At 44.0% G+C, this 24,819-nt stretch overlaps 1 protein-coding gene across 6 annotated transcripts in view; it reads right to left on the bottom strand.

Annotated features, from left to right (window-relative positions):
- The window catches only part of ATP8A1 (ATPase phospholipid transporting 8A1), a 241,890-nt gene that overhangs the window by 31,044 nt on the left and 186,027 nt on the right, over positions 1 to 24,819 (bottom strand). For all 6 annotated transcript variants that reach the window (XM_073342153.2, XM_073342148.2, XM_073342147.2 and 3 more), the window contains 3 exons: positions 16,677 to 16,738; positions 7,030 to 7,086; positions 6,349 to 6,456 (listed from right to left, as the gene is read on the bottom strand). In XM_073342153.2, coding sequence (XP_073198254.1) covers positions 6,349 to 6,456; positions 7,030 to 7,086; positions 16,677 to 16,738 — 227 coding nt within the window. The remainder of the gene's footprint in view (positions 1 to 6,348; positions 6,457 to 7,029; positions 7,087 to 16,676; positions 16,739 to 24,819) is intronic.

The following is a 24,819-nucleotide window of genomic DNA, read 5'->3' as shown; positions in this document are numbered from 1 at the left end:
ATGTATACTGTCTACAATTAAAAAGTTGCAAATTATGAGAGATTACAAGAATTAGGCATCTAAAAAGTATCTTTCTTTTCTTTTCCCTTTTTTAGGTGGGACAAGTGAAAATCCCAGGATATGTCTGGTTTCTCTGTAGTGGTGTCAAACAGATCATCTCCCTAATAAATGTAACCACAAGTGACTACAAAGAATTGTGTTTCCTTTCTGATAATTTATAAAAACACAATGCTGGCAGGCAAAATTTCAGGAAAATGATCTGTAAAGGAGATTGTCTAGTGTGGAAGTATTCATTCAGTACTTATGGGCAACAAATACAGTGAAGCCCATTGAAAGGTTTATTGTTACTAAAGTTAAACATTATACTGTGTAATACAGATCACATTACACAGACTGGAAAGTTACTGTGAGGTCACAGGAAATTTTGAAATGTTTCCCTCATTTTCTCTCACACATTTTATGTCAAAATTCCTTCACTTGAAATCACAAGGTTTTCTGCTACTTCTATAATCCCTCATGGTAGAAAAGAGATCTTATGACAATTTCCTATGAGCATTTAATATTTCAAGCTCTACCATGTTAGAATCTGTAGCTAAGACTGAGAAGGATGTAGTTGCTTTACTTACTAGAATAGACTCAAGAGGTGGAAAATGAAATTTAATGTGCTTAACTGTAAAGGTTCAAAATAAAATAAAGCACATAAAGAATGCCAAAGATAAAGATGGTGAGGGCTTGAGGTGGGGGAAGCAAAGCCTTTTACCCACCAGTGCTGGCTATACTTAGCTGTTCCTCCTGTCAATTTTACCTATACCAGGGGCTAAATTCCTTGTAAGCTGTGTGGCTGCACAGCTGCCTATTAAGCGCCGCTCAGGGCTGTGGCAGGGAGAGATGCCTTTCACCAAGCCCCGAACCTGCTGTGGTGCCCCTCCCCTGGCTCAGCCCTGGCCCGACCCTACCATGGCTGGGGGACAGGCGCCCCTTCCCCAGCCCCAATTCAGCCCGGCCTGGACCTGCTGCGGCCAGGGAAGAAGCGCCTATCTCGTGGCCCCTGCCCAGGACCTGCCATGGCCAGGGGAGAGGCACCTCTTCCCCAGCCTAGGTGCTGCTGAGGGGAGAGAGAGCTCGGGGGGAGCCCCACTGCACCCGAAACCCCTCATCCCCAGCTCCACCCCAGAGCCTGCACCCCCAGCCAGAGCACCCCCCCACACCCCAACCTTCTGACCCAGCCCTGAGCCCCTCATCCCTGGCCCCATCCCAGAGCCCTCATATCCCCATGCAGGATTCCCAGTTCTAGTGTGAGACAGACAGAACAACTATAACTCTAAAGGTATTTTGTAAAGCTGCTTGAAAATTTAAAAATTCTAAATTTTTTGGTGAAAAATCAAGGAACAAATTTTTCACAATTCCCCATCCTAACCCTCCAATTTTCAACCAGCTCTAGTGTTTTGGTTCCTGGGACAAAAGTGTCAGCAGGTAGGAGACCAAGCCTCCTCCTCTTCACATTGGTAGTCATATGCTACCTTGGTGTTAAACTGGCACCCTAAAAACCTTTTAGTAAGTCCCATATGACCATCACCAGTGAAAGAACTTTGGCTGAAGCTGCACCTCTTCAGCAGGATGAGAATGAGGATGTGAGAAGAATACTGGCAGGATAATAGGCCCATTAAAGTGGAAGTCTGTCATCACCTCGGAAACTAATTTTAGGATGAGTCTGCAGCACCCCTTTCTCTTTGTAAAACTTGGTATTCAGTGAATCAGTCTGAAGCCAAATCACTCTACATACTGAAGTCTCTGCCGCTAGAAAAATGACCTTCCATGTTCAATAAAACTTGAGCTTCATAGGTTTTAAAAGAAGTATTCATCAGCTTTGTAAGGAGTACAGCTAGTAAAAATCATTTAGAAATTCAAAATTTCTAAAAAAGAAGTGACCACTTTCATAAAAACTTTTGTGCAAATCACATCCTTATTTTTTGACTAGCTCAAGCCCCCATGCAAAACAGAGGACAAGAGACTGAGGAAACATTGATCTGCCTTTGACTAATTAATGAAATAGCTGCCAAATGTATGTTGATGGAGTTAATCTTTATGGTTGACTCAGACAGGTGAAGAAAGTTGTCAAGCAGTATTTGTGCAGGCAAGCAAATGGACATACATGTTTGTTTGCACCACACCACGATCTTGTCTACCAACTACAACTACAATATTTTTGTTAAATGGCTTATTCGAGGCCAAGAGGTCTCAAGCTACCTACTCTGATATATTGTGTCTACAGAATTCCACCCTGTCAGGAACCACTATGTCTATAAGGTGGCATCCAGATTATGATGAAATGAAGTGCAGTTGTGATAACTGGGCCTACAAAATTTACCCAAATTGTGAGCTCACCTGTAAAAAGTGAGTGTAAGTTCATAAAATGTCACAGGAACCTATAACAACAAATGTTGATGGGAAATGGTACAAAAGTGAGACAGTCCAAAGAAAAAGGCCTACTGATATAACTCAAGGACTGTGTTAAGATCATACTTGGTAAACAAGAGAACTGTGGAACCGAAAATCAGTGAATCAAAGTTGGTATGTTGAAAAGTAGGCCTAATTGGTAGACAAAATAATGAGAGGACAGGTTATTCCATCCATCACTCCCCTTTGGGGGTTCTTAAAAAAAGAGATGTTGTGAGGAAAATATAGATGAACAGAAGGAGGTGACTGTGACACTGGCTGACTGAAAGACAAGAGCAGGGGAAGGAATAAGCTTCACCATCATAGATGCCACCCCCACCATCTTCATCCTAACTCTGAAAGAAGAAAGATGTTCTGACCAGACCAGGCTAAGAGAGGGAACCAGGTGATGTTACCATCTCCACTGGCTCTGGATAAATCCTGAACACCATCTTGGATGTAAGACTTTCTAATACTCTCACCCTTTGTGTGTCCTTTTCTTTCCTCATTTTATGTCTTCTCTTTCCTATCTGTCTCTTCTTTTTCCTTCTGTCTAATAAGGACATAATAAGGCTTTGTTGTCCAAGACTGTATATTCTGCAATAATGCTGTAAGTCTGTTACCAAAAAGAAGCCTCTAAATTCAACGCATTAAATAGCCCAATGCCGATACAAGTTTGCCTGGTTTCTGAGCGGCTGATAAGACCAGGTGCTGTGCCTGTATTTCTCTAGTAGCTGAAATTGCAAGTGAGAGTTTACATCAGAGATAGAAGCTGCTTTTTCTATTTTTGCTTTCCTTTTCTCTTCCCCCTTTTGTGTGTGTTTATTTCTTTTTGTCTTCTAGCAAAAGGGATCAGACTTTAATAACAGCAACAACATCAGCTCCAGCCCATTTTAACTAACTTCTCTTTACCCCCAAAAGTATAGTTATTACCATCTAAGAGACTGTCAAACATGGCTTTTTTTCCTTCTAAAGACTCTGTCCAACAAAAGGGAAAGGGACTAAGGAATCTTGTTGAAATGAAAGCCTTACTTAATACTTCAACATTTCAAATGCTTTAACTGCTTTTTCCTCCCTTACCCATCTTTAATGAAGGATTAAAATATTTTTAATTATGTGTTTGCCATAGCACTAAGTAAGCTGAGGTCTCTGTATACCAAACCCCAAAAACTTGTTTAATTTTTTTAAATTTAGGACAGTTTCAGACTCATGTTAACACTTTTAACTCTTTGGATGCAAATTAATCCAGCAGTGGCATGAGTCTGAGCTGCACCCGTACTATCAGCTGGATGGGACTGGCTTTGGCCATAGACAACAAGTTGAGAAATCCGAGGGATGACTTCCTAAAATGAAAACTTTACTTACGAGTAGTTCAGGAATCTAGCATTTAGCTGGTACAGATTTCCTAAGCTCTTAGAAAAGCAATGTGTGGACTTAGGAACACTGCAGGTTTTCTAATGTAAATACAAACTGATTTTAATAACAAAATAATCACCTTATTAATCGTACTCTAAACAAGCAAAGGAACCATGTTTCATTACAACAAATTAAATAAAATAATTATGGGTTTGTAGTCAAGCTGCTTTGGAATTATTATGAGCCAAAAAGTTTGAAACATTTTTAAGTAGGGAAAGCACGTCCGTTTTTGGAAACCTATCTCCAAAATGCTTCATCTGCCTCAACATTTTGTATCATCCAAAATTGTATCTCAACCTTTCCAGAAAATAGAAATTTTACCCTGGTGTAGTGTGACCAGATGTCCCGATTTTATAGGGACAGTCCTCATATTGGGATTTGTCTTATATAGGCACTTATTACCCACCCCTCTTTCTGTCCCCATTTTTCACACTTGCTCTCTGGTCACCCTACCCTGGCATAACACTGGACTTGTGGAATTAGTAGTGGGGATATTCAAAATGCACAGCTGTGTGATAAACTACACTTCCTTGGGCAAAAGCTCATGCTCATAGCAATACTAGCTTCTCTGAAGGAGATTGGACACAGAGAAAAAGCATGTTGCACTCTTTGCAGAGGAGTGAAATGGCCACACGCTTTTTGTGCTCCCAGCCTACAATACCCCCTGGAGTTTTTCTGTAAAATATGTGGCATTTAAAGAATACATGATGATGTAATATGTTAGTTTTAATGGCAGTTGTTTAAGATGATCTGCTTCATTATTTGTGAGCAATGGGACCCTCCTAAGATCATTCTGATAATATGTTTGTGGGACACCATTCCACCCTCTCTCTCTATGTATATATCACATAAAAATGTTATAATAAAGTTATTCAGGTGGCAAAGGTTTGGAAATGATTTAAGGTTGCCCATGAAATTGTAATTTGGCCCCCTTGTGTGTAGGCAGTCTTTAATTACATGATTATGTATTATTTTTCCCATAAGCTCCCTGCCTCATTCAGCGCACAAATTAACATCTTTCAACAAAGTTTTAAATAAATAAATTTAATTTACCATGGTTTTCCTGCATTTAACTTCCTAGGCTTTTTTAAAAAAAGAAAAAAGGCAAACCAAATTCTGTTATGTGTTATTGTAACAACTCCCCAAAGTGCAACATCATCATCAAGGTTTCAACCCAAAACCTTCAAGCACTGCAGCACAGACCGCTACACCACTTTGTCTGAAGAACTAACTAGTAGAAGGGGAAAATTTGAGTATGGTTTGCAGGATTGGACCAATACTAAAATTCTTCAGCATACAATTGAAAGAGAAATACAAAATTACCATTAAAATGGTTGAAAAATGGAGTACAATAATACATTCTAAGGAAAAAAATAACAGACAGGAGAAAACTATGGGTATGAAAGTCAATGGATTCTGTGATTTAGGGTTTCTGAAATTTTTGGAGGGTTTAATAATTTCTGCAAAATTTAAGATTTCGTTAAAATATATGTCTGGTCTTCTTATGGTGCAAAGAAAGATGTTATAATATTAACAAATGTACTTCTGCAGTTATATCCATATATGAAAAAAGTCCCCATCCAAATAATTCCACTGCCAAAATTTTTAATTCACTAAGTTGTGTGAAACTTTCTCAATGAAAACTAAAACTTGCCAAGGTACAGTAAAAGCTGCTTTATCCAGCACTTCACCAACCCAAAATCTCTATAAACTGGCATTTCTGATCTTCATTGAAAGTCCAGTTGGTGCTGGGCAGGCAGGGGATTGGGACGCAGGAGTGGATGCGGAGCGAAGGCTCTGGGAGGGAGTTTGGGTGCGGTTGGGGGCTTGGGGCACAGGAGGAGGTGCGAGATCTGGGGGCCGCTCACCTTGGGCGGCTCCCTGCAAGCGGTGACCTGTCCCGGCTGCTCTTAGGCGGAGATGCAGCAGGCAGCTCTGCGCACTGCCTCCACCTGCAGGCGCCACCCCCGCAGCTCTCATTGGCCGTGGTTCCCGGCCAATGGAAGCTGCACAGCCAGTGCTCGGGGCGGTTGGGGCAGTGTGCAGAGCCGCCTGCCGTGCCTCCACCTAGGAGCAGCTGGGACAGGTCGCTGCTTGCCAGGAGCTGCCCGAGGTGAGCATCCCCTGGATCCAGCATCCCAAGCCCCAATTCCCTGCCTCAGGCTCCTGCCCGCACCCGAACTCCCTCCCAGAGCCTACACCCCACACTCACTTCCGTGTCCCAACCCCCAGCCCTGCACCCCGTCCTGAACCCAAACACTCTCCCTCTTAGTTAATTGGCATTTTTCACTTACCAGCACCCCCCCAAATCCCCAATATGCTGTGGCAGTGTTAAAAAATCCTCTCAAATGTTGGGAAAAATCCTCACAATTTTCTCTTGTCCCTGCAGCAAACAGTACAATCCAATAAAGATCAAACCCTAAGTGAGCATTTCAACCACATTTTATGCAGAGATTTGGAGAAAGACATTTAACATTAGTTAAAAGACACACTTACCTCCCCGGACATGTCAGGTGCCATAGGAATGACAGGCCACAAGGATGAGTAGACTCCAAAAAACACTACCCAAAGCGCAATGCTTCCCCATATTGCTATATGGCTAAACTGAAAAATAGAACAATCAAAACATATGTAATATTTATTCAGTGCCTACAATGAGTTCAGTGCTATACAGTACACCATAAGAAAGATGGTCTTTTTCCTTGGAAGTTTACAGTGCAATTCTGACAAGTGAGATTTTTCAAAAGTGCCCAGCATTGGCCCAACTCTGTGCCTGCTAAGCGAATGGTAAAACTATTACTGCCCCTTTAGTTGGAGCAAAATAATACTTATTTTCAAAAGTAAATTAAAAAAATTCCCATACAGCTTAGTGATTACATCCAACTTGTGCCTCACTGCATAACCACGTGATATTATTTTAATCCTTGTCCTAAATCCCTGTTCTTCATTGCTTTTCATTTGTTTTTGACCCACAATATTTTGTCATTTCAGAGTATATATATAAGATCTTTGAGGCATGCATTGTATCTTTACTTGATACTGTAAAGTGCCTAGCATAATTTGGGTGATAAATGTAATAATTATTAGTGGCAATAAATAATAATGTAATAAGGAAATGTAATCTATCACATATTTTTATAGTGTATTTGAGAGCACGAATAATAAGCATTTTCTTACCAAGGTCCAATATGAAGTCTCTAATCCAGCTTTTAAACACACTGTTATCACCACAAACTATTAAAAAAGGAGAGAAATCTGTTATTTTTCTTTAATAAGTCTGATTGTCCTTAAACTATTAATGGAACACAGGAATTCAAAATAAAAAGACCCACAAAGGGCTTATGTTTAACATTTAATGGTAATGCACATGAAAAAAATCACATGCATTATTATTCAGTTTATGACCCATTAAAATAGCAATCATGCATATGGTATCTTAAAACTTATAAAACATGATTTTCATTCCTTTTTTATATTGTTATTATTTCATTCATAAAAACATGAAATAATGAATGAATGAACGATTAAAATTATTCAGGTGTATGCTCTCATGCAGCAAGTGGAAGAAATGGAACATTTCTAAGAAGAGCTGGAGGAGGCAATGCAGAAAAGATCCATCTACACAATCATATAAGGGACTTCAATGTAATAGTAGGTGGAAAGGAGTGTGAGAATGAAAAGTACATGGGAAAATTCGATAAAGGTGTAATAAATGATCGTGGAGCACGTTTGGTTGCATTTGCAGAGGCAAACCATCTCCACATAATGAACACAATATTTCAAAAAGAACAATGTTGGTAATGGACATGGAAAAGCCCGTATGGAGTCACACTGAATCAGATTGATTATGTATTGTCAGATACCAGAAGAATCTTCAACGATGTAGCGACAATAGGAGAACTAATTATTTGCACAGGCTCAGACCATTGTATGTTGTGCTCAAAACTGTGTGTTGACAATACCTATGAAGACCGAGTCAAGAGAAGCTAGAAACTAAAGTGAAAAACAAAGAGGCATTTGCATAGGAAGTGAGTGAAATGAACCTCGAGTATAAGGTCAACAAGGACATCAATGAGAACTAGAAGAGTTTATCTTGCAGATAATCTCAGCAGCTAAGAAAGCAAAGGCATTCAAAATGCTGGGATGCAAGCAGAGGATCAGCGAGGAAACTGTGAATCAGATGGCGAGGAGGGCACGCATGAAATCAGAAAGAAAAATGGGTGAAGAATACAGAACGCTCTGCAAAGAAATTCATGTGAAGATCAAAGAAGACTAGGAAGACTTCAGAAAGGAGAAATTGAGAATGGAGGCTGAAAAGTACGAGAGTCTGAAGAAGGCTGAAACAGGCTATCTTGGCAGTTCTGAAAGATAAAAATGGTGAAAGGAAAGTAGCAAGATGAATGAAATATGTACAAAATTCTACAATGATCTCTACTCCTTGCATGTCAATGTCCATCCGTACACTTTCAAGGCAACAGGCTACAGAAGAAGTTCCTGATGTTATGTGTGGGAACTGAATACGCAGTTCGTAACATAAGGAGAAGGAACAGCCCAGAGTGGACAATATTTGGCCAGAATATCTCAAAGCACGGGAAGATACTCTCTTCAAAGCATTGGCACAATGGTTCATCTACATCAATAGCAAGTGTGTTCCGGATGCCTAGAAGAAATCGAAAACAGTACTACTGATGAAGAAAGGTGATCCAGAAGAAGTGAGCAATTATCATCCGATCACACTCCTCTCACAAGCATATAAGCTCTTCACCCGTGTCATACTCAATCAGATTAAGAAGGATCTTGAAATGTACAAAAACAGAGAACAAGCTGGTTTCCACTCAGGGACAAAGGTGGACAAAGGTGATTTCATGTTTTTGTAATTGGTATAACCAACCTGTTCAATTCAGAATCTTTAATATATGTACTTAAAATTTTTAATTTAGATTTCCCTGGTGATCTTTAACCTAAAGAACTTTGAACTTCACTGTACTCAGTAGGCTAATGAGATCCTCTTATCACTGTTGCTCATTTAGGATCTGATGCAAAGCCCACTAAAGTCAAAGGGAATCTTTTCCATTGACTTCAATGGGCTTTGAAACAGCCCCTCATGTCAATGGAATCTGTTCCAAAAACATGTTGTGTAGACTTTTTAGCACCACAGAAGTCAAGTTAATTTAAGAATATGTTTAAAAGTTGTGGGTGGGGTTTTTTTTTGCCTGCCTGGATAAGAATATTAGACCCCATTTGAAATTACCACAGATATTGATGTAGCCAGGAAAATTAGTTTATTAAACAAGTACTAGTAATGATCGCCACCCATTGGAACTGTAGAACTTTATTCTTCTGAGACACTTCTTTAGTTTCAGAAATCCTAGGACTTTTTTGAAATAAAGAAAAGTTCCCTGGAAACGTGGTAAAAGGAATCAAGTTTTCTGTTAACCAGAGGAACAGCTGCTTCATGGTTCTGTAATCCACTGATAAGTGTGTGTTATAGGTCCCATTCTGTGACTGATCAGCAAAGCATATGAGTCTGTTACAGGCCCAGCTGTAACAGCTCTTGCTTTTTGCTCTGGAGGTTCCCTGTTCATTTCCCACTGGGTCACTCAAGACAGCAGCTGTCACAGTTACACAACTCCAATAGCAAAAGCATTACACTATTTGACCTTGACAGAAGTTAAGGACTATGATGTTGCATTTAGGGCTTGATTAGTTAAGGGGATGGAAGATAGGCATCCCTTGGGATGCCTAGGTTCTTCTATTGATGATATTCTGGATGTCAGACCCAGGAATAAGATGTTGCCAGTCCAGTGCCATATCTGCACCAGCTGGGGCACTCTCTGAATAGGGAATCCCTGATACTCTCTTTGGGTTTATTCTCTGATGGCAGGGGAAGAGGGATCTCTCTGCTTGATGCTGGTGAGAAGTAATATGTTGACAATGGGGAGGAGGCATATATCTTTTTATTGAAAGGTTATCCCACGAGATGGAACTGGGCTGGTACAAGCTCCAGTGCTGGGCAGCTCTTCAATACTGGGAAGATCTCCTGGGTGGTATGGATGCCTCTGCAGAATATCTGAGGTCCTTACTTTGCTCCACCACGGGCATTAGTACGAGGATCTGTGCTGATCTGCTCAACTGCTTAAGGGATTTTGTCCTTAGAGTGGTGTTCTGTGTTCTCTCTCCAGAAGTTCTCCTCGGTCTAGGAGCTATGGTTATGCTCAGACTGGCTATATGAGTCTCTATCCCATTTATAAGTGGTTTCACGTGCTGGCTTTGCTGCTTGAACTGTTTCGGGCAGTTGGTAGAGAAACCTGAATTGTCAGTGCCAGAACTACTAGTGATGGGACTGCTGATGCTGAGGCAACTGGTGCCAAAGCAGTCATCAGCAGTGACTCCATCAGTATCCTCTTCACCTTCTTTTCACTGCTCAACCCCAGAGTACAGAGAGTTTGAGGGAGCGCTGGCCAATGCTGGTTTATCTGGTCTCACTCTAGTCATAACTGTTGCCTTTGGGTCCAAAGTGATCCACATGGATGGCATCCAGTAGATGTAGGTTGAGCTGCACATCCCTAGACTTGCATGTTCAGGCTGAGGAGGACTAGCACACCGAGCACTTATCTGGGATGTGGCTCTCCCTTAGTCATCCTGTTCAGTCTCCCACAATTCTGCATGTCTGGGCTGCTCTCCTCACTCCATAGCTCACCAGAGATGGATCACTGTTTCACCACTGCATGCTCTGGCCATGCTCTCTCTTCTCCCACTTGCTGCAAGCTTTTCCAAAGCTGTAAAAGTTGTGTAACATCACTAACAAATACTCCAGAGGTAATGAAATAACTATGTACATTAGACCAAGAAAGACGGTCATATGGTAATGATGTCACTTAGTATCTGGCCTTTGGCTCATGAGCCATATAGGGTTGGTAGCATTTTGGGAGATGCTTCTAGCACAAAGGAAATTATTGGTAAGAAATTTTCCATTCTGCAGCCCAGCGTCTCCTACAATTATGGACATCTGGGAAGTAGCAAGAAGTGAACAGTTATAGGGAGGGTTATGAAAAAAGTTCGATAGGAAAGGAAATAAGGAAGTACCCCCCTTTGCTCAAAAGACTTATTTTTGGGCCACCAAATGCAGCACCTTCCTGCCAAAGGAGAACTCTGCTGAAGACCGAAAATCCACCTTATAGTGCTTAATAAAGGTTTTAGCTATAGATCAAGATGCTGCTTTGCAAATTTCTGATGTGGTCACACTTGCTTATTCAGCTCATAAGGTTGCTAGGGATGTCATGGAGTTTGCCCTGATCCCTTCTTGATCCCCTCTGATGATTTGTAGGCTATGACAATACATCATCTAATATACATACCAGTGAAGGACTTGGGAGGTCTGAGTTCCTGACATTTTGGATGGAAGGACACAAATAGAGGGCCAGATCTTCTTGTTGATTCTGTACACTTGAGATATATTTTCAGTACTCTTCAGACATCTAAGGTGTGCTACATCTTTTCAGTTGGAAAATGTGGTTTTTGGACTGAATGAAGGAAGCATAACCTCTTGGGAAGTGTGGATGGAAGAATTTACCTTTGGAAGAAAGGATTCTGGTGTCCTGAGCACTACCTTGTCCTTGTAGAACACGCACTAAGGTTGCTGTATAGATAAAGCTGCCAGGTCTGACAACTATTGAGAAACAAATCTTAATAGATAAATAAAATACCAACACTGAAGTGAAAGGCTCTAAGAGATGGCTTGTCAAGGCCCTCAAAATTAGCATTAGATTCTATTTTGGAAAGAGTGGCCTGACAGCTGGTCTGACTAATCAGACTGCTTGAAGGAATCTGGCTACCTGTAGATTGTCTGCCAGGGAGCCCAAGGACCCTGCAAATAGCACAGTAGTAAAGAGCAGACACCTGATGCGCAATGGTACTGGGCTGAAGGGCTCTGTCTATGCCTTCTTGGAGAAAGTCCAGAATGGTTGGAATCCCTGGATTTCTGGGATTTGCATTGTGCTTTGGCACCAGTTGTTGAGTCTGGACCACACAGAAGAGCACACTTTTAGTGTCCAGAACTTTCATAGACAAAAGTATGGTCTTAATAAGTCTGGACAACAGATTGAGACCCTCTAGTGCTTCCATCTGAATAGCCAGGCTCTTAGTTGAAGCTGGTTCAGACCAGGATGCAAAGCATAGGACTTTGCAAGAGAATGTCTGGTCTTCACAGAAGCTGGAGTGGAGGCTCCAGGTTCAGATCTATCTGATCTGAGAGTCAAAATCTTCTTGGCTAATGAGTTCCCAGAATTACAGTAATCTATTCTTGTTTTATTTTCTGGACCACCTTCCCCAGTAGCAGAAAGGGTGGAAACATTGCAGTAGGCCCTGCAGTCAACTGTGTGATAAGTAAGACTCTGTGTTCGTCATGGAAGTCACAGATTCCATGACCTCCGTGACTTCTGCAGCAGCCCATGTGGCTGGTCCGGGAGCCACCTGAGCAGCTCGGACCAGTTGCACCGGCTGCTGCTGGGGAAGTCTCGCTCCCCCCCGCCTCCCAGCAGCAAAGGTTTGGGTGTGTGGGGGCTCAGGGCTGGGGATTGGGATGTGAGGTGGTTCTTACCTGGGGGTATAGGGGGCTTCCCAGAAGGGTGACAGGAAATTCCCTCCCTTAGCACCACGTGCCCGCAGGCACTGCCCCCACTGGCCACAGTTCCCAGCCAATGGGAGCTGCAGAAGCTGGGGTTTGGGGCGGAGCGGAGGCAGCATGTAGAGCTAGTAGCAGGAGGTCGCTGCTTCCTAGGAGCCAGGTAGGGAACCTGCCCCAGCCCCACAAACCACCCTCCCTGCGGCGCCCCCTGGCTGCAACCCTCCCTTCCTACCCCCCAAGTACCCGTGGAGTCACCCCTCCCAGCACCCACAGCACTCCCAAGGCCACCTCCCTGAGCTGCCTCCCGCAGTTTTAGTCAGGGGTATATAGTAAAAGTCATGGACAGGTCATGGGCCGAGAAAGGAGGAGTACAGGAAGGAGTACAGGAAAGTTCCTTCAACCTGAGTCTGGCTATAATCACCACCACCATCTTTCTAAAAACCCTGGAGACTATGGACAGGCTGACCAGGAGTGTTCGGTACTGATAATGTCTCCTGCTGTAGGTGAACCTCAGAAGTCTGTGGTGGCACAATCTGATGGGGATATGGAGATATGTGTCTTCTAGATCCACTGAGGTCAAATAGTTCCCCCAGAACAGGGATGACACCATAGAGGACTGCATCTACATCTGAAACTTCATTTTCATCCATCCATCCGTTAAGCCTTCTGAGTTTGAGTATGGCTCTGATTCTAACCCCCTCTCCCCTGCCTTCCTGTGAACTTCTGAATGATGAAGAAGATGGAATAGAACCCAAAGAACCTTTCTTCTGTGGGAACACTCTCTATCATTCTCAGATCCAGAAGATGAGATATTTTGTTCTGGATCAGATAGTGTTTTCAAGGGTCTCTGGAAACTGGCACCTGGATGAAGAATGGATGGGATGGAGCCTGCAGCTTGAGGAAGTATCTCTAGATCACTATCTCCCTGATCCACTTGTCTGTAGCCAATGAAAACCATTCCTTTAGGAAATGGGAAATTCTACCCCCAGCTTCAGCTCTGGGTGGAGCCCTATGTGACCTGTGTCATAAAGTGGGTGGAGGTTCAGACTCCTCTGGACTTTTGTCCCAAACCATGATTCAGCTCTTTTCCTTTGGAGAATCTGTTGTGCCTGTGCTGGTATCTCTGTGAGGATGAAGGGCAAAAGGAGTGCCTCTGTCTGAAGGTTGGTCAATATTCTCTCCTGAGGACACTGAGTGGACAAGAGAGAGACTGTTTGGATTTTGCCACACTGTCAGCCACCACCTTATCCAGCTCTTTTCCAAAGAAGAGGAACCCTGTAAGCTTGGCTGAGCAAAGGGCATGCTTAGAGTGAATATCCACTTTCCAAGACCAAAGCTCAGTGCCACCTGGTTACCGAGCTGGAAGCCACGGCTTGGGCTAAGAACCTCATTGCATCTAATGCTGTTGCTAGGGGTGACTTTCTTTAAAATGGAAACAGAGTCAGGGTGATCTCTGTCCTTACGGACTTTAAGATCTTCCAGCCACGAGAGAGATGCTCTTGCAAAGCAGGGAGGAGGACTGAAGGGGTATCACAGCCAAGGTGGAGGATTTTGAGAGGAGAAATTTACTCTAAGACTTACTCTCAGGAGCCTGTTCAGGTTTGATTTGAATCATGGAGACAACCTTATTGCACATAGTCTAGAACTTCTCAGAGGGGCAAAAAATCTTTGCTGTATTTTTTCCCAATCCTGATCAGACTTGGAGTCCAATAGCTCACCATCCTCAGTGGATGAGGGGGAAGGAGGAGGTGGAAGAAGAGTCGGAGGACTTTTATCTCCTGAATATTTTGAGCTTTCCCCCTTTTCTGCTTTTTTTTTATTTAACTCTTTTTGTTTGCTTTTGGAGCCTGGAGGCTCTGCTGTGCCATGGTGAGGCCTTTTACAGCTTGCCTTCTTTAGGGCTTGAAGCCCTCTGAAGGGATCTGTCTCTGAATCATACCCCATTGGCTCTCCTTCCCCCTGGGTCGGAGTCCCCTTGGACTCTGATCCAGGTTGACTTGGAAGGGAGAGGGGCTGATTAGAAGCCCTGCTATTTTTCCCCAGGGCAATCATGACCCACTTTAAGACTTGGGGTGGAGGGAACCTGCGAGTCTCCTTCTTTGTTCTGTAGAGGCCCTTGGGACTTACTCCCCAAGTTGAGTGGTCAGGGTCCTCCTTGCTTTTGGAACTTCGCCCTGCTCTGCACTGGAATTCCAGATCCATTATTCCTCTGCTGAATAGTGGCTGCCTTGATGGGTAGAGGACTCTCCCTGCCTGTTTGACTCATGGCCCTGGGACCTAATGGAGTTAGGGTTGGTTGGATGGGTGCAGGCTGGGCACAACTCATCATCTGCCAAGCCTGGGAAGGATGCCTCATATATAGATTGCCACTTGGATTTGAGCCAGTGTTTTCTTGGCAGTTCTGCTATACCTGCATAGGGGCAGAGGAGCTGGCAGGGAGATAGACGCTGCAGAGGAAGCTGAGGGAGGGTTATACTCCCTGCCGGTTAACCAACCCATGGAGGAGGATGACTGCTAAAATGGAAAAACACTGCTCCCTGCTGCCCAAGAATGGGGCAGATATTTAAAAAAAAAATAAAGGTGACGACAGGAGCAACTGAAGCAGCCAAACTGTCTGCTGCTGTGGAGGCAGAGACTCTGGTGGGAGTGGAGGGGACCTGGCCACAGTGTGCAATGCCAAAATGCTGATCCGCCTCCAGTGAGCTGCAGAGTGAGGAGAGCAGCCCAGATATCCAGAATTGTGGGAGATGCTGGGCTGCAGAAGAGGCATAGGGTGTGTCCATCCTTGATGCGGACCAGTACACTGCAGGAGGCTGGGTTTGTATCCTGAGGGCTTGGACTTCACCACAAGGTGTGGTAGTTGGCATGAAGTGCCTTGCCTGACTGTAGAGGAGGGTGTGCAGGGGGACTGAATGGTTTTTCTCTCTTTTTTTAAAGGTACATCCTTTAGAGAAAAAGCGATGATAATATTTTTCATTAAAAGGTTGAAAGAACTGACTTAAGGTCTCTGAAGGTCGGAAACTTGCTGGGTTCTGTCTTGCTGCCATGGGTGGTAAAAGGGAACTGAGGGAGGAATGCAGCCACTCTGTCTTTTATGCCCTTTCATGGGAACACAAAGAGGCACAGGGAATATACATGGCTCCCACAGACACTGCCATTCAAAAAACTTCAGTCTCGCATGCAAGCAGTGCATACACCTTGACAGTACTATCCACACTGACACATACTTGAAGAAGAATTGACTATTCTGGACTATTTCCTCCGGTTTCAGTTCAGATACTTCCCATTTCACTAGGGAGATGAGCCTGATAAGGATGTATGTTTGTACTTCTCTAGCAGGATTTCATTTGTTCTGTGCATATGGAGACAGGAACATTCTTTAAGGGAATGAATCCCTACCTTAAGAGAGGAAGGAAGAAAGAGGTGCAAGTAACGGTATGAGACTGCTGCTTTTAACGACCCGAGGAAGCCCTCAGTTGTTGGTTGAGAGAGGTATTTAAGAAAATGAAAAACGTTTTTATTCCATTACCAAGTACAGGGAATAGAAAACTAAAGAAAAGAACAAACAGTAATTAATAAACAAAAAGAAAGTAACAGGTGAGTGAGTTAGGTTTCCCACGATATGGTTACTTCTGACAACTTAGATGCCTCCATGGGGAGCATCTAGCAGGTCCTTGTAATTGGCCTTGACTCATGGGGCACTATCCCCTCCAAGATTAAGAGGAGGAAGAGAGAGTTGTGTGTACACAGGGCCCCAAACCAATTTCACTGTGAATCCGCTGGGGTCGGTCCCCCAGGGATTTACATGCACCATGGAAAATGCCAGAAAATTACACTCCTCATTCTATCCTTTGCACAAAGGACAGCACCCTGTAAAAAGGGCAAACAGGCCTGCCCTTTCTCCCTTGTTTTGTGAGCTTACTGGAAGAGAACCAGAGTCTGCAAATCATGCACCTCATAGGATCATCCAATTTGTCCATTTATTCTCAAGACACCACACTGTTTTTTACATGGAAGAGTTGAGACAAAGAAAGAAAAAGTATAAATAAAATTAGAAACATATATTTAAAATATAGGCATTTAATATATAATTATTAAGTGTACATATATGAAATGAAGAAGAGGCAAAGTTAAAAGAGAAAGAGATTAGAAAACATAATCAGCAAATAGAATACCAGACAATGGCAGCAAGACTTACAGTGTAAACAATGTTTCCCAAGAGCAGGTAGTCTGAAGTTTTACCATTGCCAAATACAGTACCTGCAGGAAAAAAAAGAATGATGATTTAAAAAAAAAAGGTTTATTTATGGGCAATTCCATTTTTGTAAAGGTATACTCTAACAGGACTCTTTCTGTTGGATACTGGGTCTGGTGCTCCCAACACAAGACAAGGCAGAACTTCCTGAAATGAATGCCTTTTAGATCATCTTTAGTAGTGGTGACCAATGACTGGTCAGAGCAGGGAGAGCAATTATTAATGCCTTCGCTCTCCAGAACTTTCCAGCCATGAATTATGCAAGAAACAAGAGCTTCCCATAAAAGCTAAATGTATTTTTTAATCACATAATTTACACACACAATAACTTCCCTCAAGGCACATCTGAAGTATACATATTTTTGGACATGATACTGTCTGTCTGTCTGCCCGCCTGCATATCTATCTATCTAAGCAAACATATTTCTGGAATAAGGATAGCCAACTCTTTTGCCCTAGCATTTTAATTCTTATTTGGGATGTTTGTTATTTGAACTGCACAAAATTGGACAGCTTTGTGAATTTGTGTATTTAATGTGTGTGTATACAAGTTTGTGTGTGGATATACACATGTTATATACACTAACTTATATATACTAACTCATACACAAACATAAGTATCTGTGTATATATAAAAAAACATTTGCAAAGGCTTCCTGAAACATGAATTTTGAAGCAGTGCCTTCATACTTGTTTACACAGAACATACTTGATTGCCTGCTTCCAGCAGTACCAGCTTTTATGACCACAGTTCTCTGAAGGGTCTTAGTATGTAGGATAATTGTAGTCTCCAGAATACTTATGTGATGTTGCGCCTGGAAAAACCAAATTGACTGAAGCATCTCTGAGTGGACTCCTCATCCTTGATGTTTTGGTGCTCACTAAAATGTGTGTATGTTCAATATAGAAGCATAGCATCAACTGCACTGCCGTGCAGGATGAGTACAGCATTAACTGCACCCAGGGGCAGCGAGTTATATACACTTGTGGTGCCTGGGCACCAGCAATATTCAGGGCCTGGGGGCCTGGTTCCACCAGTGTTTGGGGCCGGGTCTCTCCGCCGGCCCCACCTGCCGCCCCCTGCATCTCCCCCGAGTGTCCCCCAACCCCCACTTGCTGCCCCCGCTCACCTCCCCCTGGTCCCGGAGCCTGCAGCTCACCTGCTCTGCCGGCTCCCTGGATCAACTGCTGCCGCAGGGTCCTAGTGCCCCCTATTCACTAATGGCAAGGCAGGCTGCCCTTACCCTGCCCTTCCTCCGTAGCCCTGAGCCTCTTCAATGCCCCAAACCCCTCAACCCCAGCCCCAGACAGAGCCCTCATCCTCCCACACCCTAATCCTCTATCCCAGCCCTGAGCCCCTCCCACACCCCAAACCCCTCAACCCCAGCCCCAGACAGAGCCCTCATCCCCGCACCCTAATCCTCTGTCTCAGCCCTGAGCCCCTCCCACACCCCAACCCCCCTCATCCCCAGCCCCAGCCAGAGCCCTCATCCCCCCACACCCTAATCCTCTGCCCCAGCCCTGAGCCCCCTCCCACACCCCAAACCTCATCCTCAACCCCACAGCCCTCACCCCTGTACCCCCTCCCCCACCCAAACTCCCTCCCAGAGCCTGCACCCCGCACCCCCTCCTGCACCCCCACCCATTGCCCCAGCCCAGAGCCTACATCCAAACTCCCTCCCAGACCCTGCACCCCTCCTGCACCCTAATCCCCAGCCCAGGGCCTGCACCCCAGATCTCCTCCCCCCACCCAAACTCCCTCCCAGAGATTTAGGCAGGTGGGGGGGTGGAGTTTTGGGGGGGCGGGTTCTGGGCACCACCAAAATTTCTATAAACCTGTCACCCCTGACTGCACCTTATACTGCAACCAAACCAGAAAGTTTATTATGTTGTACAGATCTAATCACTTTAGCAATGGAAAGGAAGCACTACTGTATGTAATAATGTTTTTATGAAGCAAGGAGGGAGACAAAAATGGAGTGGGATGAGAGACTCAAAAGAAAAAGGAGACAGGTGGTGAGAAAGGGGAAGAAAAAGAAGGGAAATTTGGGTGGCAGTATAGAAGGAAATAATGGTCAAGTCAGAGGAAAAAAAGAGAGGGGAGCTCTTTTCCTCTTTACTCAGTTTGGGTTGAGAGCATGAGAAAGATACAGAACTCAACAAGCAGGTAGTTGCAGTCTGTAGTAGAAAGTATACTGCACAATCCACCTTTTGCTACCTTGCCTTGCATTAGGTTTATTGATATTCTGTTGATTAATTTCATTATTCCACTGTTTGTGAATTTGAACATTTTATTTGTTGTCCCTTTATATCCCTTCTACAAAAGGCTGGAACAGAAATTAGTTTTATCGTGCATCAGAAGTGCTGCTGTCTCTCCCCTTCAAAAGAAATAACTAACGGCTCATCAGGATACTGGGATGTAAGCAGTGTCATACTCAAGAATCATAAAGTTACTTTTTTACTGACAGAATTAGAAAATTATGACAAAATCTTATTTTAGGAAAACGGGAAATTCCAAAGCTTAATCAGCCTTCACTTTGTTTAGTGACCGTGGCAATAGCTGCTGTTAGTGACAGCTCTTCTGTTGGTCGACAGTGAAAAAACTGGTACTGACACAGCTACAACTACACTGCATATTGAAAAAAAACCTGACAGTCAGAGGGATTGGGCCTATTACTACTTGCTGACATGATATATGTTGCTGCCACAAAAGCTATAGATGTGGATGTTCCTGCCTGTTTCAACACTAGATATACACAAGACCAAGAGAGGTGCACAGACTGAGTAGAAGCAAAGTAGAAGTAGAAGTTTGCCTAGGGGGAGAGCCCAAAGATTTTGTTTGCCTTTCAGCCTTCTGGGAACAGTAAATACAACAACTGAAGAGAAGAGGCTCTTGATACGTTAAAAAGAAAGAAAATATGGACAGTGAGGAACAGCTGTTGTGACCTGCACAGGATGCGCCATGATTGTCTTTCTGCTGGAGGACAGAAGCGTCTTCATCTGTATGAGTGCAAGCTGGTCTCCATAGTGGAAGAAAATATTAAAGGACTGGAGACCCAAGTATTGACCCAAGCATTGCATCAGAGAAAATGAAGACTTCCTGGTTAGAAGTTAGGATTTGGTACTGTGGGTACAGCATGCTGAAGAATTGGAGAGGGTAATACAGGGGAGACTGAAGAGCAGGGAAGAAAATTGGCAGCGTGTGACCTGCACAAGAAGAAGAACCAATACACCCCTAATACAGATAGATCTAAGCAACCGCTTTCAGACTCTGGGCACAGGTTCTACTGCTAAAATGCCTTGGAAGAGTCATCTGAGGGAAGAAATCAGAAGGAGACCCTGTCGACCGGAAGGCATGGGGTGTGTTGTCTTAGGGATGGGGGGTTCCATGACCACAACTCCCAAAAGGAGGAGAAGGGTGGTGGTGGTGGTCAGGGATTCCTCCTAAGGGAGATAGAGTCATCCATCTGCCATCTGGACCAGGAATCCCAAGAACAGTGCTGCTTGCCCAGAGCTAGAATTTAGGATGTGACTGAGAGTCTGCCAAGACTCATTAAGCCCCTAGACCACTACCAATTCCTACTTATCCACGTGGGCACCAATGATACTGCCAAGAGTGACCTTGTATGGATCACTGCAGACAACATGGCTCTGGGAAGAAGCATAAAAGAATTTGGGGCTCAAGTGATGTTCTCATCCGTCCTCCCTATTGAAGAAAAGGTCCAGGAAGGGACTATCATTTCATGGAAGTAAATGCATGGCTACCCAGGTGGTGCTGGTGAGAGAGATTTGCCTTCTTCAACAATGAGCTGATGTTCCAGGAAAAAGGATTACTTTGTTGAGTTGGGCTCCATCTATCAAATACTGTGAAGAGCATCTTTGGACATTGTCTGCATAACTTGATGAGAGCTTTAAACTATGTCTTATGGGGGACAGTGGCAAAAAACTGTCCAATGCACATCTAGGCTCAAGTAATGAAGACAAAGGAAAGGGCTTAAATTCTGGAAAAGGGACTAGAAAACCACAACTGCATTAAAAAGGCAAGAAGAAAAACAACAGGGCAGTCTGCAAAATATTTTTGATGTCTGTATACCAATGCAAGAAGTATAGGGAAACAAGCAGGATGAACTACAAGTTATGGCATATGAAGAAAATTATGACTTAATTGGCATTACAGTGACTTGGTGGGACAACTACCATGATTGGAGTACCAGCATAAATACACTTGCTCAGATTCAAGAGCAAGTGAGCGGCAGATCCACTTAGAGTCTCTGGGTGAAGATAAAAAGGGACAAGAATAGTAGCCATGTTATGGTAGTCGTCTATTCCAGACCACAAAATGAGGAAGAGTAAGTGGCGAGGCATTCTAAAAGCAGGTAACAAGATTATATCTTGTATATAAGGCATATCTTGACTTTAGTGTGACTTTTGATACTGTCTCGCATGACTTACTCATAAAAAAACTAGGGAAATTCAGCCTAGAAGGAGCTACTATAAGGTGAGTGCATAACTGGTTGGAAAACCATTCCCAGACAGTAGTTATCAGTGGTTCACAGTCAAGCTGGAAGGGCATATCAAGTGGGGTCCCACGGGCAGGGCTGTTCCTAGGGGTGTGTGGGGCCTGGGACATAGGTGCCGAATTTCTAATCTGCTGGGGGGTTCTCCCCCTAACTCTGCCCAAGCCCTGACCCCACCCCACCCGTTCCCCCAAGGCCCCACCCCTGGCCCTGCTCCTCCCCCCACCCAGTTCTGCTCTGCCCGCCTTTTCCCGCCCAGTTCTGCCCCCTCCCCGAGCATGCTGCTCCCTCGCTCCTCTCCTCTCCCCCCACCGCCTCCTGATGCTGTGAAATATCTGATCTGTGGCAGGTGGCAGGTGCTGAAAACGAGGGGAAGGCTCTGATCAGCGGGGCCCACAGGAGAGCATGAGGCGTCGGGGGGGAAGGGGAGGTTCTGGTAGGTGAGTTCTTCCTTGCCACCCACACCTGCCTGCTCACCTGCTGCTCGCCTCCCCGCTCGCCTCCTCATCCTGCTCGGCCCAATTTGCCATAACCAAGGGATGGCTCTACTCACAGGGATCAGTTCTGGGTCTGGTTCTGTTTAATATATTCACGCACGATTTATATAATGGCATAGACAGTACTTATAAAGTTTGTGGATGATACCAAGTTGGGAGGGGTTGCAAGTTCTTTGGAGGACAGGAGTAAAATTCAAAATGATCTAGACAAACTGGAGAATTGGTCCGAAGAAAATAGGATGAAATTCGATAAGGACAAATGCAAAGTACTCCACTTAGGAAGGAACAATCAGTTGCACACATACAAAATGGGAAGTGACTGCCTAGGAAGGAGTATGGCAGAAAGGGATCTGGGGTGTCACAGTGGATCACAAGCTAAATATGAGTCAACAGTTTAACACCGTTGCAAAAAAAAAGCAAACAACATTCTGGGATGTATTAGCAGAAGTGTTGTAAGCAAGGCACAAGTAGTGGTTCAGAAAGTTGAGGAAACAACTAGGAGGTCATCCATTTTGGATCTTATTTTGACCACCAGGGATGAATTAGTTGCAAACACGAAGGTAGTCGGGAACTTGGGAGGAAATGATCATGATGTTATAGAATTCAAGATCCTAAGGAAAGGAGGACATGAGAATAGCAAAACAAGGACACTGGACTTCAGAAGGGGAGATTTCAACCAACTCAGAGAAATAATAGGCAAGATCCCATGGAAAGACCAATTAGGAAGAAAATGAGATGAAGGGAGCAGTTCCTAAAAGATATAAAACTAGAGGCTCAACATCAAGCTATTCCAATGCAGAGGAAAGATAAGAAGAGCAACAGGGGGACAATGTGGCTGCACAAGGAGCTTTTTAGCTATCGAAAACACCAAAGGGATATACACAGCAAAAGGAAGGAGGGGCATGTCACCAAGGAAGTATACATGGGAATAGCACAAGTATGTAGGGACAAAAACAGGAAAACCAAGGCAAAGAATGAGTTACAGCTGTCCAGGAATGCTAGAGACAACAAGAAGGGGTTTTTCAGATATGCCAGACAAAAAAGAATGGTCAGGGATGGTGTGGGTCCATTGCTCAACGGAGAAGGTGAGCTGGTAATGGAAGATGATAGGAAGGCAGAGCTGCTCAATGCCTACTTTGCTTCAGTCTTCTCACAAAAAAAATAAAGTTACCAGATGACTAGCAAAGTTACCATAGACAATAAAGGGGAAGGGATGCAGATCAGGATACGTCAAGAATATATCAGAGAACTTCTGACCAATTTGAATGAATTCAAGACAGCGGGGCCCGATGCTATTCACCCTCGGGTGCTGAAGGAATTAGCTGAAAAAAAATGTCAGCGCCACTGGAAATAATGGAGGCAAACTTCTGGATGACAGGAGAAGTCCCAGAAAACCGGAGAAGGGCTTATGTACTGCCCATCTTTAAAAAGGGGAAAAAGGAGGACCTGGGAAACTATAGACCAGTCAGCCTGACCTTGATATCTGGGAAGCTACTAGAACAATGTACAAAACATTTAATTTGCAAATACCTGGAGGATGCACAGGTAATCATTAGCAGCCAGCATGGATTTACTAAGAACAAATCATGCCATTCCAACTTGATTTCTGTCCTTGACAGGGTAACTGGTTCGGTGGATAGGGGAAATGTGGTGGACACAACATACCTGGACTTGGCTTTTGACACAGTCCCACATGACATTAAATTGGAGAAATGCGGGCTCAGAGGAACTACCATTAAGTCAATACATACTGGTTAAACAACTGCAAACAATGAGTTAAGTATTAATGGAATGATGTCAGATTGGAAGGAGGTCTTGAGAGGGGTTCTGCAAGCTTGACACAAAACTAGAGGAGTTGCCAATATTTTGAAAGGCAGAAGATAAGGACAGATTCCATCAACTCAGCCAAAATAGGATACAGAATGGGTTAAGAGGGGCAACCCAAACAAATTTAATGACCAGTGAGTAATTTCTCATTGTCATTTGTCCCTTCCTTCTCCCATCCTTTGGAAAATTCCAGATCATCAGCAGACATATTAAGCAGTCCTACAAGGGAAGGTGGGTTTATATGAAAGGTGACTTGGAATATGTTAAATATTAAGTTGGTCTCTGCTACCTATAAACACATGGAAAAGTGAGAAACATTTGTAGGGAACTGACTATAGCTTTGCAGATTTTTAGCTTTGCAACTTTTTAGTCTGGGGACCTTAGTCCAAACCTGTGCAGGAGGTGGAAATACCCTTAGGTTAGAGTGATCTCTCAGTGGCAGAGGTGGAGTTAAGCCCATTTGTTCACAAGTATGTAATCAGTGACTGTTAGGGTATGTCTACACTACGAGATTAGGTCGATTTTATAGAAGTCGATTTTTAGAAATCAATTTTATACAGTCGATTGTGTATGTCCACACTAAGCATATTAATTCAGCGGAGTGCATCCTCACTAGCCTGGCTAGCATCGACTTACAGAGCGGTGCACAGTGGGTACCTATCCCACAGTTCCTGCAGTCTCCACTGCCCATTGGAATTAAGCTCCCAATGCCTGATGGGGCAAAAACATTGTTGCGGGTGGTTTTGGGTACATGTCGTCAGTTGCCCCTCCCTCCGTGAAAGCAACGGCAGACAATCATTTTGTGTCTTCTTTCTTGGGTTACTGATGCAGACGCCATACCGTGGCAAGCATGGAGCCTGCTCAGCTCACCGTCACCATACATCTTCTGAGTGCTGCTGGCAGACGCGGTACTGCATTGCTACACAGCAGCAATTCCTGATAGCTATCGTACGTGTCCTGGGTGCTCCTGGTAGACCTCGGTGAGGTAGATCAGAGGAGCCTGGACAGACATGGCTATCCTCCTCTTAGAGCACCGAATGGGAACCAGAGACTCTAGGTAATTCTCTTCTTTAAGTTTCATCTCATGGAGATTCAGTCCTGCCTGGAATATCATGCGAGCTGGAGGCTTCTGCCTCAGGCTGCTCTCCCAGACGGCAGCACCGCGCAGTCGCACCTACCCCAGCCTACCCCTTGCTCCCATGCCCCATGAAGCCTGGATAATAGTAAGGAGCAGTTCAACTAGAC

The sequence above is a fragment of the Lepidochelys kempii genome, chromosome 4 (assembly GCF_965140285.1).
Source record: "Lepidochelys kempii isolate rLepKem1 chromosome 4, rLepKem1.hap1, whole genome shotgun sequence".
Taxonomy (NCBI): domain Eukaryota; kingdom Metazoa; phylum Chordata; order Testudines; family Cheloniidae; genus Lepidochelys; species Lepidochelys kempii.
The sequence above is the reverse complement of the archived record's forward strand: the minus strand, read 5'-3'. Positions and strand labels throughout refer to the sequence as shown.